The 12,573-nt window shown below is 39.4% G+C and overlaps 1 protein-coding gene across 1 annotated transcript in view; it reads right to left on the bottom strand.

Annotated features, from left to right (window-relative positions):
- Positions 1-12,573, bottom strand: part of SOHLH2 (spermatogenesis and oogenesis specific basic helix-loop-helix 2) — a 40,734-nt gene that overhangs the window by 25,264 nt on the left and 2,897 nt on the right. The window contains exon 2 of the mRNA XM_070380417.1: positions 1,251-1,465. Within this exon, the coding sequence (XP_070236518.1) occupies positions 1,251-1,465 (215 nt within the window). The remainder of the gene's footprint in view (positions 1-1,250; positions 1,466-12,573) is intronic.

Below are 12,573 nucleotides of genomic sequence, written 5' to 3'. Positions count from 1 at the left end.
TCTAGAAGAAAGAACATGAAGGGAAGAATAAAGAATTCTAGTCTGAGTTGTGTGAACACAAGCCATGTGATCTCATGAAAGTCACTTCAGCCTCAGGTTTCTAATCTGCTGAGTAGGAATGACGAAGCCCTGCCCTCATAAAGCTGTTGTAAATTCTTTAAAATGCTATATAAGTGAGATATTACTATGCACCTTCAATGAGAGGTACTCTATGTTTAGGAGACTTTTTGAAAAGATGTATTAGTAAAATAGGCATATCTTCAGAAAGAAGATTGTACACACTACGTTTTGGAAGTGAAATCCTATTTGAGGTAATTTGCCTGGTTTGTTTAGTTCATATTCTGAGTAGAAAGCCAATGAAATTCATATGACCAAAAGTTCCAAGAAACCCCAGGAGCAGGGTCTGTCTTCTGTTTTGTCTTTAACAAGTAACCAGTGGCTCTGGCTTTTTCCCAGTCCCATCTTTCTTTTCTCCTAATGTAATATTCTTGCCCCTTTTCATTCTGGGATTACAGTATTGCTCTGGACTTTCTTCTTCGGTCTAGAAAGACCTCCCCTATAATGATGAGTAGTCCCTAAACATATATCACCAAGTCTTCTCACAGAAGGGAAATACATTCAATCTCACCTAACCCTATTTAAAAACATCCTAAATGACTCAAAATCATAGGTACTCAGGCAAGGAAGAACCTAACTCTTCACCTCTAGACTCCAGATCTCCAGAATAAAGTGGGTCAAACAGAAGGAGAACGTCTATGGGCCTGCTGGATGAAACAAGAGTAATGGAATCGGTACTGACCTGGACTCAGTGGATACAGAGAGCCTCATGGCTCTTCCACATCAGGACATTTCTTGAAAGAGACACCTTCAGCCCACAGCCACCATGACCCAGAGTGGTCACCTGCTTTAGTATCTGCTATAACAATTAATGAACTCTGAAAAGATATGCCATGCTAATGACATCATATTAAAAAGGAGTGCCTATCAAATTAAGGGAAGCATTATATACCAAATACATTTCTATGACCAATTAATTCTTATACCCTCACCTATTACTTTTTAAGTTAAAATGACAATTCTTATAATAGTATGCCAAACTGGCAGTAAAAACAAAGACATATATAGAGATTTTGCCCTTGAAAACATCTCTCACCTTAAAAATTAAAGTAGAATAGTATCATCTTCTAAGGATTTTTATAGGAGCAAGTTTTAATAAAAACTATTCTAAAGATATAGAGTCAAGATTTTACCTAATTAATTTGACCACTTCCAGCTCCTCAGCAGTTGGTGGAGAAGTCAGCTTCAGGAAAACCATGTCAAATGTGCAGTCATCCACAAGTGCTGCTGCCTTCTTCACATCACTAATGATGATGGTGACTTTTGCTATATTTGAAAATAATTTCTGTACAGTATCAGCCAGGTACTGAACTGTGACATCGCCCACTAATAAGAGGTCTATATTTGCCTGAAAGAGAAGGAAAAAAGCAGACACACAATGTCTAGGCATAGAGAACAAGTCATCATGTATGAGAAAATAAACAAAGGTTACAAACAGCCAATGACTGACTATTCAGCTGGACTGAATGGCCAACTATAAGCATACATCAAGGGCGGGAGCTATTCATCTCATGTCCTTAGAACCTAGGTATTGAACAGATTTGAAAATCATGCTATTTTTAAAAGTTTTGCTTGCAAATATGTGGTTGTCCTATAAGTCTCTTTCTCATCCTATTAACAACAGATAAGATTCTTTTGGTCCAGTTCTCCAATTGTCCACCCTGCTGGAAAACCTGTTTATTAATGACAGAACCAAGCTGGTGCCTCTCCCACGTGATTTATGTGTGTGTGTATATGTGTGTGCGCACACACACACACACACACACATATATATATATACACACACATATGTATATACATGTATATATGTACAAAATGTGCTTTTATTTAACAGAGTGATTACAATGTACAAGTTTCATATTTGAGAAAGAACTCGCCACAAAATTTGTACTTGAAAATGTTGAATGTCCTGGATGAAAGCATTTATTAGGTGCTTAGCAATTTTAATGTGGAGAGTGGAAAGTGAAAAAGTTGGCTTAAAGCTCAACATTCAGAAAATGAAGATCATGGCATCTGGTCCCATCACTTCATGGGAAATAGATGGGGAAACAGTGGAAACAGTGTCAGACTTTATTTTTTGGAGCTCCAATATCACTGCAGATGGTGACTGCAGCCATGAAATTAAAAGACGCTTACTCCTTGGAAGGAAAGTTATGACCAACCTAGACAGCATATTGAAGAGCAGAGACATTACTTTGCCAACAAAGGTCCGTCTAGTCAAGGCTATGGTTTTTCCAGTGGTCATGTATGGATGTGAGAGTTGGACTGTGAAGAGGCTGAGCGCCGAAGAATTGATGCTTTTGAACTGTGGTGTTGGAGAAGACTCTCGAGAGTCCCTTGGACTGCAAGGAGATCCAGCCAGTCCATTCTGAAGGAGATGAGCCCTGGGATTTCTTTGGAAGGAATGATGCTAAAGCTGAAACTCCAGTACTTTGGCCACCTCATGCGAAGAGTTGACTCATTGGAAAAGACTCTGATGCTGGGAGGGATTGGGGGCAGGAGGAGAAGGGGATGACAGAGGATGAAATGGCTGGATGGCATCACTGACTTGATGGACATGAGTCTGGGTGAACTCCGGGAGTTGGTGATGGACAGGGCGGCCTGGCGTGCTGCGATTCATGGGGTCGAAAAGAGTTGGACACAACTGAGCAACTGAACTGAACTGAACTAGCAATTTTAAAGTTTGTTTCTCTTAATACTACTTTTTTGCTTGTTCATACAAGTTTATATGCTTATTTTAAATGATTACTATTTAGAGTACATCTAAATAAAAGGCATTAGTAGAATGTTTTTAGATAGAAAATTAATAATACTTCATCAAAGGCTCCAGAAAGATAGCTTAGTAAATAGCATGGCCTTTGCAGTCTTGCTGTTTAGAAAATATGATTTTTTTTCATTTAAAATATTTTAATTGGAATGTATCATTGATTTTAATGAAACACACATTTCAAAGAACAGAGAAAGATTTAAATCTCCCAATTCTAAGAAATACTCAAACCAAATCCGTTCTTTGAATGGAATATACATGCTATTCAAATTCCAAGATTAGGAATAAAAAATGCTCTTTATTTTCATTTGGGGATATTTTCAAGCACATTTAGTTAGAAAAAATAGAATTTCCATCTTCACCTTTCATTTCCGTGCTTTATTCTATACAGACATTAAATACAACCCAGTTAAAATGTCAAAGAACAGCATTAATGAATAAGCTAAACTTCTCTTAATAGTTTCAAATGCCATATATATGTATTATATAAGTATGTATGTATGTAAATTTTGGGGGACTTCATTCTGATGCATTGATCTATTTGTCTATTCCTGGTTAATAGCACACTAATTACTAGCTCTTTATGTTTTATATTTGCTAGAGCATATGGTTCCCTCTTTACTATTTTTCTATTTGGTCCTTAGATATTTTCTCACAATGTTTCTTCCTACAGAATTTTATCATCAGCTTGTCAAGTTCCATAAGGAGTCTTGTTAAAATTTTGATTAAGGTTGGCATTTATTTTTAAGATTAATTAGGGACTATCATTATGGTATTACATCTCCCTATTTAGGAAGTATGACTCAGAGAAATCTGGTCTTATGTTGTTCATTTTTCTTGTTGTTATTGCTCAGTGGCTAAGTCATGTCTGACTCTGCAACCCCACGGACTGCAGCACACCAAGATTTCCTGTCCTTCACCATCTCTCAGTTTGCTCAAACTCATGTTCATTGAGTCGGTGACGCCATCTAACCATCTCATCTTCTAGGACAGTCTTCTCCTGGATTCAGTCTTTCCCGGCATCAGGGTCTTTTCCAATGAGTCGGTTCATCACATCAGGTGGTCAAAATATTGGAGCTTCAGTTTTCTAGTTACCTTCACATAGATTTTTCAAGTGTCTTCACACATTTATTCCTAGATTTTTCAAGATTTCAGAATCAATGTCAAAGAGATATATTTTCTCACTATACTTCCTGATTGATTATAGCTGACAGAGAGAAGCACTATCGATTTCTGTATAAGGAATTTGCTTCAAGTACTTTAAGGTACTCTCCATTTAGTTCCAATATTTTTTAGCTGATTCTTTGATTTCCTTGGTAGGTTATCACATGGTTTTTAAAAATGACATCTTTATCCCTGTCTCCAGAATTTATGTCTTTTACTTATTGATCTTAAAGCATGGCTAGGACATTCAAAGGGCTTTCCAGGCGGCGCTAGTGGTAAAGAACCTACCTGCCAATGCAGGAGACATAAAAGATGTGGGTTTGATCCCTGAGCTGGGAAGATCCCCTGGAGGGCACGGCAACCCACTCCAGTATTCTTGCCTGGAGAATCCCATGGACAGAGGAGCCAAGAGGGCTACAGTCCATAGGATTGCAAAGAGTTGGATACAACTGAAGCGACTTAACATTCACACACAGGACATTCAAAACAACAGTAAATAGCAGGAGTAAATTGAGCATGCTTGTCTTGTTCCTGACTTTCTATAACAGGAATATTTCAAATGTTTTTACCACTACTGAAGGTCAATGCCCTTAAACAAGTTAAATAGTTCTCTATTTGGAGGCTAAGAATTTTAAATCAGAAATGGGTGTTAAAATTTATCAACAGCTTTTTCAGTATCAACATGATTGTATTTTTTTCTCCTGTCATCCATCAGTGAATTACATTAATAGATTTCCTAATGTCAAGTCATCATTGAATTACTGGAATAAACCTATGCTTAATGCAAACAGATTCAATTCCTTTATTTTAGATTTTTGCATCTATGTTCATAAGTAAAACTGGATATAATTTTGTCTTATGGTACTGACTTATCTGGCTTGGGTATCAAGGTTATGCCAGCCTTGAAGAAATGGAAAGCTTAAAAACTATTTCATGGTCTTGAATATTTTATAAAAGAAGAAATTATCAGCTTCTTGAAGTTTGGGTAAAACTTGTCAGTGAAATCTCGGCTTGAAGTTACTTTATAAAGTTAAGTTTTAGACTGCCTTTTTTGTTCTTTACTGCTTACTAGTAAAATAAATGTTAAACACCTATATAATGAAGTTATTGTCAAGTGGTTAGTGGTTTTTTCCTTTAATTTTGGGGGCTATTGACTCATTTCTTGTTTCAGTGCATTGTCATCAGTGGATGTACCTAACATGACTTCTACTTTTTAGAACTGGTTGGTATTTTCTCTGTGACTTAATATACGATGTTTAATGTTACATGGATATTTGAAAAAAACTGCATATTTCCATTGGGCATATAGTCTTTACATAGCTTTCAGATTAAACTTGTTCATTGCTGTCTCTCTTACTTTAGGTCTACTTGATTTTTCAGTTTATGAAGCAGATGTATAAATTGTCCCTCTCTAAATATGGTTTGTCAATTCATCGATTTCTCTAACTACAGACTTTGCCAACAAAGGTCCGTCTAGTCAAGGCTATGGTTTTTCCAGTGGTCATGTATGGATGTGACAGTTGGACTGTGAAGAAACCTGAGCACCGAAGAATTGATGCTTTTGAACTGTGGTGTTGGAGAAGACTCTCAAGAGTCCCTTGGACTTCAAGGAGGTCCAGCCAGTCCATTCTAAAGGAGATCAGCCCTGGGTGTTCTTTGGAAGGAATGATGCTGAAGCTGAAACTCCAGTACTTTGGCCATCTCATGCAAAGAGCTGACTCATTGGAAAAGACTCTGATGCTGGGAGGGATCGGGGGCAGGAGGAAAAGGGGATGACAGAGGATGAGATGGCTGGATGGCATCATTGACTCGATGGACGTGAGTTTGAGTGAACTCCGGGAGATGGTGATGGGACAGGGAGGCCTGGCGTGCTGCGATTCATGGGGTCACAAAGAGTCGGACACGACTGAGCGACTGAACTGAACTGAGACTCTGTGTATAACTATGGACTCTGTGTGTAACTATGGATTAAGTACATAAAGGTTCCTAATAATTCCATATATTCATACAAATATGTAACTGTAATACTTTATACTATATAGTGATCTATGTTTATTCAGTATGTATTAACATATACATATCATATATTACTAACCATATTGAGAATAAACTATATATAAAATGTCTATTTTTTTAATGCTTTTCATCTGAAATTTTATTTTTTTCTGATATTCAGCAGTTAGTTTTTTGCACCCCTTTATTTTGAGGCTTTCCTTACCATTTGGATTTTGTATGAATTTTGCAAGTAACATATATTTGAATTTTTGTTTTTTCCATCAGATTTCAGTTTTTTATATATAATTACTAAGTTTTTAATAAGTAATTACATTAATGGCACTAGTTAATGAACATTAATTAAGGTAATCAATATAATGTAATTACTTACTAACATTAATTAATTGTGAAACATTTATAACTTAACATGAAATGGTCTTACTCCTTTCATTTGTTATCTCAGGTTTTTCATTCACTATAATTTTGTTTCTCTTTCCCCAAGCTTTCTGTTAGGCTGAGCAAATTTTCCTTTTCCCTCCTGTTGCTCCTACAATGTTAAGAGTTAAAACTCCTTATTTATGTTCTTTGGTAGCATTAGGGACCACAATTCAATGCTAGTTTTCTAATCAAAATACTCCAACAAGTTAGAATTTCTTTATCTCTGAACTCTGAAGATACTGAGTCATTGCCTTCTTGCATCCAGAGTTGCTGATGAAAAGAAAAGGCTGCCTTGTTTTTCTTTTAGTGCTTTTCTCTCATGCTGTGGACTCTGATCGTTTTCTAGGATGTGTCTGGGTATGGGCCTTACTCAGCTCACTTGGCACTCAATGGATCTTCAGCTCTAGAAAGTTCCTTCTATTATTTCTTTGGTCATTTCCTCCTGTTGTCACTGTCCTTAGGAACAGTCTGTTAGATGCTGGGCATCCTAAATTGATCCTTCATGTCTCAACTTCTGAGAGACTTAAGTTTATTGTTCATATTACTAGCTCAAGCTTTGCTGCTGCTGCTAAGTCACTTCAGTCGTGTCCGACTCTGTACGACCCCATAGACGGCAGCCCACCAGGCTCCCCCGTCCCTGGGATTCTCCAGGCAAGAACACTGGAGTGGGTTGCCATTTCCTTCTCCAATGCATGAAAGTGAAAAGTGAGAGTGAAGTTGCTCAGTCGTGTCTGACTCTTAGCGACCCCATTGACTGCAACCTACTAGGCTCCTCCATCCATGGGATTTTCCAGGCAAGAGTACTGGAGTGGGGTGCCAAGTCCTATTCTAAAGATTTTTACAATTTCAGTTAATTTAATGTGAATTGCTCATTTCTAATATTTTTTTCCTTTGATAATTGATCATAGTCTGCAATTTTTAGGATATGATATCCCCTCTAAAGATACTAATCAGAAATTTTTAAAGTTTTTCCTACCACCTTTATCACCTATCCCTGGAACAGTTGTCTGCCATTCTTGGTTATCCAAACATAAACATGAATCAAGGACTCAGTTGAAACAGTGTGAGCAGTTGTCCCTGAAGGTGGGGTGGTCTGCTTCCCCAGTTATTATTTCTTTTAAAGGAACAACCGACTGTGGGTTTGATGTGAGTGGGAGGGATGGTGGAAGAAAGGCTGGACAGCAACAAGACTAGGACTGGCTATTTGTCTAAATAAAGGTAGGCTTTACTCTAAAAACCAAGCACTTTGTTTTTTTTTTTTCCCCTCCAGGGTACAGAGAGCTGGCTTTCCTTCCATTCTTGTCAGCTGTAGACATCTGGAAACTACCAATACCAGGAGCTCAGGACTCAGATAGAGTTCATTTTCTTTAGAAAAAGCAGGTGATGTCCATGTGTAAAGTCTTTTCTTTTGTTGTTGGAAGAGGGTGTTTGCTATGACCAGTGAGTTCTCTTGGCAAAACTCTGTTAGCCTTTGCCTTGCTTCATTCTGTACTCTAAGGCCAAATTTGCCCATTACTCCAGGTATTTCTTGACTTCCTACTTTTGCATTCCAGTATCCCACAATGAAAAGGACATCTTTTTTGGGTGTTAGTTTTAGAAGGTCTTGTAGGTCTTCAAGAACCGTCCAACTTCAGCTTATTCAGCATTATTACTGTGATATTGAATGGTTTGCCTTGGAAATGAACAGAGATCATTCTGTCATTTTTGAGATTGTATCCAAGTACTGCATTTTGGACTCTTTTGTTGACTCTACTCCATTTCTTCTAAGGGGTTCTTGCCCACAGTAGTAGATATAATGGTCATCTGAGTTAAATTCATCCATTCCAGTCCATTTTAGTTTGCTGATTCCTAAAGTGTCAACATTCACTCTTGCCATCTCCTGTTCGACCACTTTCAAGTAGCCTTGATTCATGTATCTTACCTGCCCTGGTGGCTCAGAAATTAAAGCGTCTACCTACAATGCGGGAGAACCGGGTTCGATCCCTGGGTAGGGAAGATCCCTGGAGAAGGAAATGGCAACCCACTCCAGTATTCTTGCCTGGAAAATCGCAGAGAGAGAGGAGCCTGATAGGTTACAGTCCATGGGGCCACAAAGAGTCGGACATGACTGAGTGACTTCACTTCACTTCATGTACCTTACGTTCCAGGTTCCTATGCAATACTGTTCTTTACAGCATCGGACTTTACTTCCATCACCAGTCACATCCATAACTGGGTGTTGTTTTTGCTTTGGTTCCATCTCTTCATTCTTTCTGGAGTTCTCCACTGATCTCCAATAGCATATTGGGCACCTACTGACCTGGGGACTTCATTTTTCAGTGTCATATCTTTTTGCCTTTCATACTGCTCATGGGGTTCTCAAGGCAAGAATATTGAAGTGGTTTGCCATTCCCTTCTCCAGTGGGCTAGGTTTTGTCAGAACTCTCAACCATGACCCATCCATCTTGGGTGGCCCTACATGGTATGGCTCATAGTTTCATTGAGTTAGACAAGGCTGTGGTCCATGTGATCAGATTGGTTAGTTTTCTGTGATTGTGGTTTTCAGTCTGTCTGCCCTTTGATGGAGAAGGATAAGAGGCTTATGGAAGCTTCTTGATGGGAGAGACTGACTGAGGGGGAAATTAGGTCTTGTTCTGATGGGTGGGGCCACCCACAGTAAATCTTTAATCCAATTTTCAGCTGAAGGGTGGGGCTGTATTCCCTCCCAGTTATGTGAAGTGAAGAAGTTGCTCAGCCATGTCTGACTCTTTGCGACCCCATGGACTGTACCCCACCAAGCTCCATGGGATTTTCCAGGCAAGGATACTGCAGTGGGGTTGCCATTTCCTTCTCCAGGATCTTCCCAACCCAGGGATCAAACCTGGGTCTCCTGTGTTATTTGACCTGAGGCCAAACTATGGTGGAGGTAATGAAGATAATGGCGACCTCTTTCAAAAGGTCCCATGCAGGCAGTGCTATACTCAGTGCCCCCAACCCTGCAGCAGGCCACCACCCTCCCACGCCTCCACCAGAGACTCCTGGACACTCACGGGCAAGCCTGGGTCAAAATTCTCCAAGCCAGGCTTTAACAGTACATGAACTGTGAACTTCCAGATGTTCAAGCTGGATTTAGAAAAGCCAGAGGAACCTGAGATCAAATTGCCAACATCCATTAGATCATCAAAAAAGCAAGAGAATACCAGAAAAACGTATACCTCTGCTTTATTGACAACACCAAAACCTTTGTGTAGATCACAACAAAATGTGGAAAATTCTTCAAGAGATGGGAATACCAGACCACCTGACCTGCCTCCTGAGAAATCTGCATGCAGGTCAAGAAGCAACAGTTAGAACTGGACATGGAAAAACAGACTGGTTCCAAATCAGGAAAGGACTACATCAAGGATGCATATTGTCACTCTGTTTATTTAACTTATATGCAGGGTACATCATGAGAAATGCCAGCCTGCATGAAGCACAAGCTGGAATCGAGACTGCCGGGAGAAATATCAATAACCTCAGATATGCAGATGACACCACACTTATGGCAGAAAGCAAAGAACTAAAGAGCCTCTTGATGAAAGTGAAAGAGAGTGAAAACGTTGACTTAAAACTCAACATTCAGAAAACTAAGATCATGGCATCCAGCCCCATCACTTCATGGCAAATAGATGGGGAAACAGTAGAAACAGTGACAGACTTTTTTTGGGGGGGCTCCAAAATCACTGCAGATGGTGACTGCAGCCATGAAATTAAAAGATGTTTGCTCCTTGGAAGAGAAGTTATGACCAATCTAGACAGCTTATTAAAAAGCAGAGACATTACTTTGCCGACAAAGGTCCGTCTCGTCAAAGCTATGGTTTTTCCAGTAGTCACGAATGGATGTGAGAGTTGAACTATAAAGAAAGCTGAGTGCTGAAGAATTAATGCTTTTAAAATGTGGTGTTGGAGAAGACTCTTGAGAGTCCCTTGGACTGCAAGGAGATTGAACCAGTCAATCCTAAAGGAAATCACTCCTGAATATTCATTGGAAGGACTGATGCTGAAGATAAAACTTCAATCCTTTGGCCACCTGATATGAAGAACTGACTCCTTGGAAAAGACCCTAATGCTGGGAAAGACTGAAGGCTGGAAGAGAATGGGACAACAGAGGATGAGACGGTTGGATGGCATCACTGACTCGACGGACATGAGTTTGAGCAAACTCTGGGAGTTGGTGATGGACAGGGAAGTCTGCCATGCTGCAGTCCATGAGGTCACAAAGAGTCAGACACGACCGGGCAACTGAACTGAAATATACGTCTCCATGGACTTCTAATTTAGAATACCACCTCTGCTTTTTTTTGTCTTTTCAATATTTACTTGCTAAAGGTATCAGCACACTGTTAAGCACCTCTTGCCAGGTAGACTGGGGAAGCCGAAATGTCGATAGGTGTGCTCAATTGATCATCATGAGCCAATCCCACTCTCCTGCCCCACTCTAGTTTAAACAGAATAATAATTCAATATTATTATTTGATATTAGGCCTTTCATAGCCTAATATCAACTCATGTCACCAGCTTCATGTCCTCCTTCTACATTCTAAGAAGACAGCATAACACTCTTAAGTGAATTTTGAAATCTGGAATTTCTACAGTAGAGAGTATCAGGACCCTTTTAGAGTGTTTCCTTTTAATTTTGTAAACATTCTTCATTTCCATTAATACTTGGAGGACTCTAAGCCACCATGCTGCTTTTGAGTGAAGAGTATTTGTGAACCTCCACTGGGGCACAGGGTTTCTTTTATACCATTACAATCACTTGTGAACCAAATGCCAAGCAGTGAAACAATCATTAACAAGGGGTCCTAAAATGAGTAACTAGATTTTTGTTTTTTAATTAACCAGGTTAACTGAAGCAACCTATGAATGTCCAAAAGTAACGTGCCTGCTACAGATGGGGTGACCATTTAATTTACCTTCCAAACTGAGACTCATGAGAACAAAGGGGGTGCTATTAATTATTATACTAAAAAACATGTATCAACTAGGATGTCCTGGGCTATGAACCACTTGCAAACCTTTCTAGTAGTAAAGTTTCTTTTTTCCTTTAAGACCTCCTGCCACTTTTATTGCATCTGCTTAAATGTACTTGATGTCTCAGTACTCTCACCATTGGTATTTACTGAGTCCCTACTCCAGGGCAGATGCTGTGCTGGGAATTCAAGGTGGACAGACAGACCAGCTCTCTTACATCCTAGGAATCTTTTTTTTTTTTTTTTCGCTATTAAGAATGAATGGCTTTCAATCCTTGCAAGACAGGGAATATAGTGGAAGATCAGTTCTACTAAAGCTGTTACTGATCCTTAAAAAAAAAAAAATTAGAGTATGACTGCTTTACAATGTTGTGTTAGCTTCTACTGTACAACAGTGTGAGTCAGCTGTATGTACACATATGTCCCCTGTCTCTTGGTCCACCCTCCCACCCCCTACCCTACCCCACTGGAGCACTGAGCTCCGCTCCCTGTGCTGTACAGCAGCTTCCCACTAGCTATCTAATTCACACATGATAGTATAAACAAGTCAGTGCTACTCTCTCAATTCGTCCCATGTTCTACTTCCCTAATGTGTCCACAAATCGGTTCTCTATGACTGCATCTCTATTCCTGCCCTGCAAATAGGTTTATCAGTACCATTTTCCTAGATTTCATATATATGTGTTAATATACAACATATTTTTTTTTTAACATCCTGACAGTTTGCAGCAAAGGCTTTCACGGTAGGTATAACAGTATCCATTGCCTTGTTCAGTCACTAACTAGCATCTCTGAGTAATGCACCTATGAAGTCCTCATCTGGCCGGGAGGGTAACAGTACTTAAATCACAGGACTATTGTTAAGGAGAAGTGTTTGTACAATGCCCTGCAGGTGGTAGTACTGCCCTATGATCCCAGGTAACACCAAATTTGAGCACATGGAACTCATCAAATCAAGGAGATGGGAAGGGGAGAGTAGAATTAGAAGGAAAATGTGTCCACATCAGGCAGTGAAAATAGCCCTAAACCAAACTGCTGTCTTCATTATTTGAGCCACAGGTAATGCAGGTTAAGTTTTGAACAATGTGCATCAGTTAC

This window comes from Bos mutus, chromosome 12 (genome assembly GCF_027580195.1).
Source record: "Bos mutus isolate GX-2022 chromosome 12, NWIPB_WYAK_1.1, whole genome shotgun sequence".
Taxonomy (NCBI): Eukaryota; Metazoa; Chordata; class Mammalia; order Artiodactyla; family Bovidae; genus Bos; species Bos mutus.
This window is presented reverse-complemented; position numbering and strand designations above follow the sequence as displayed.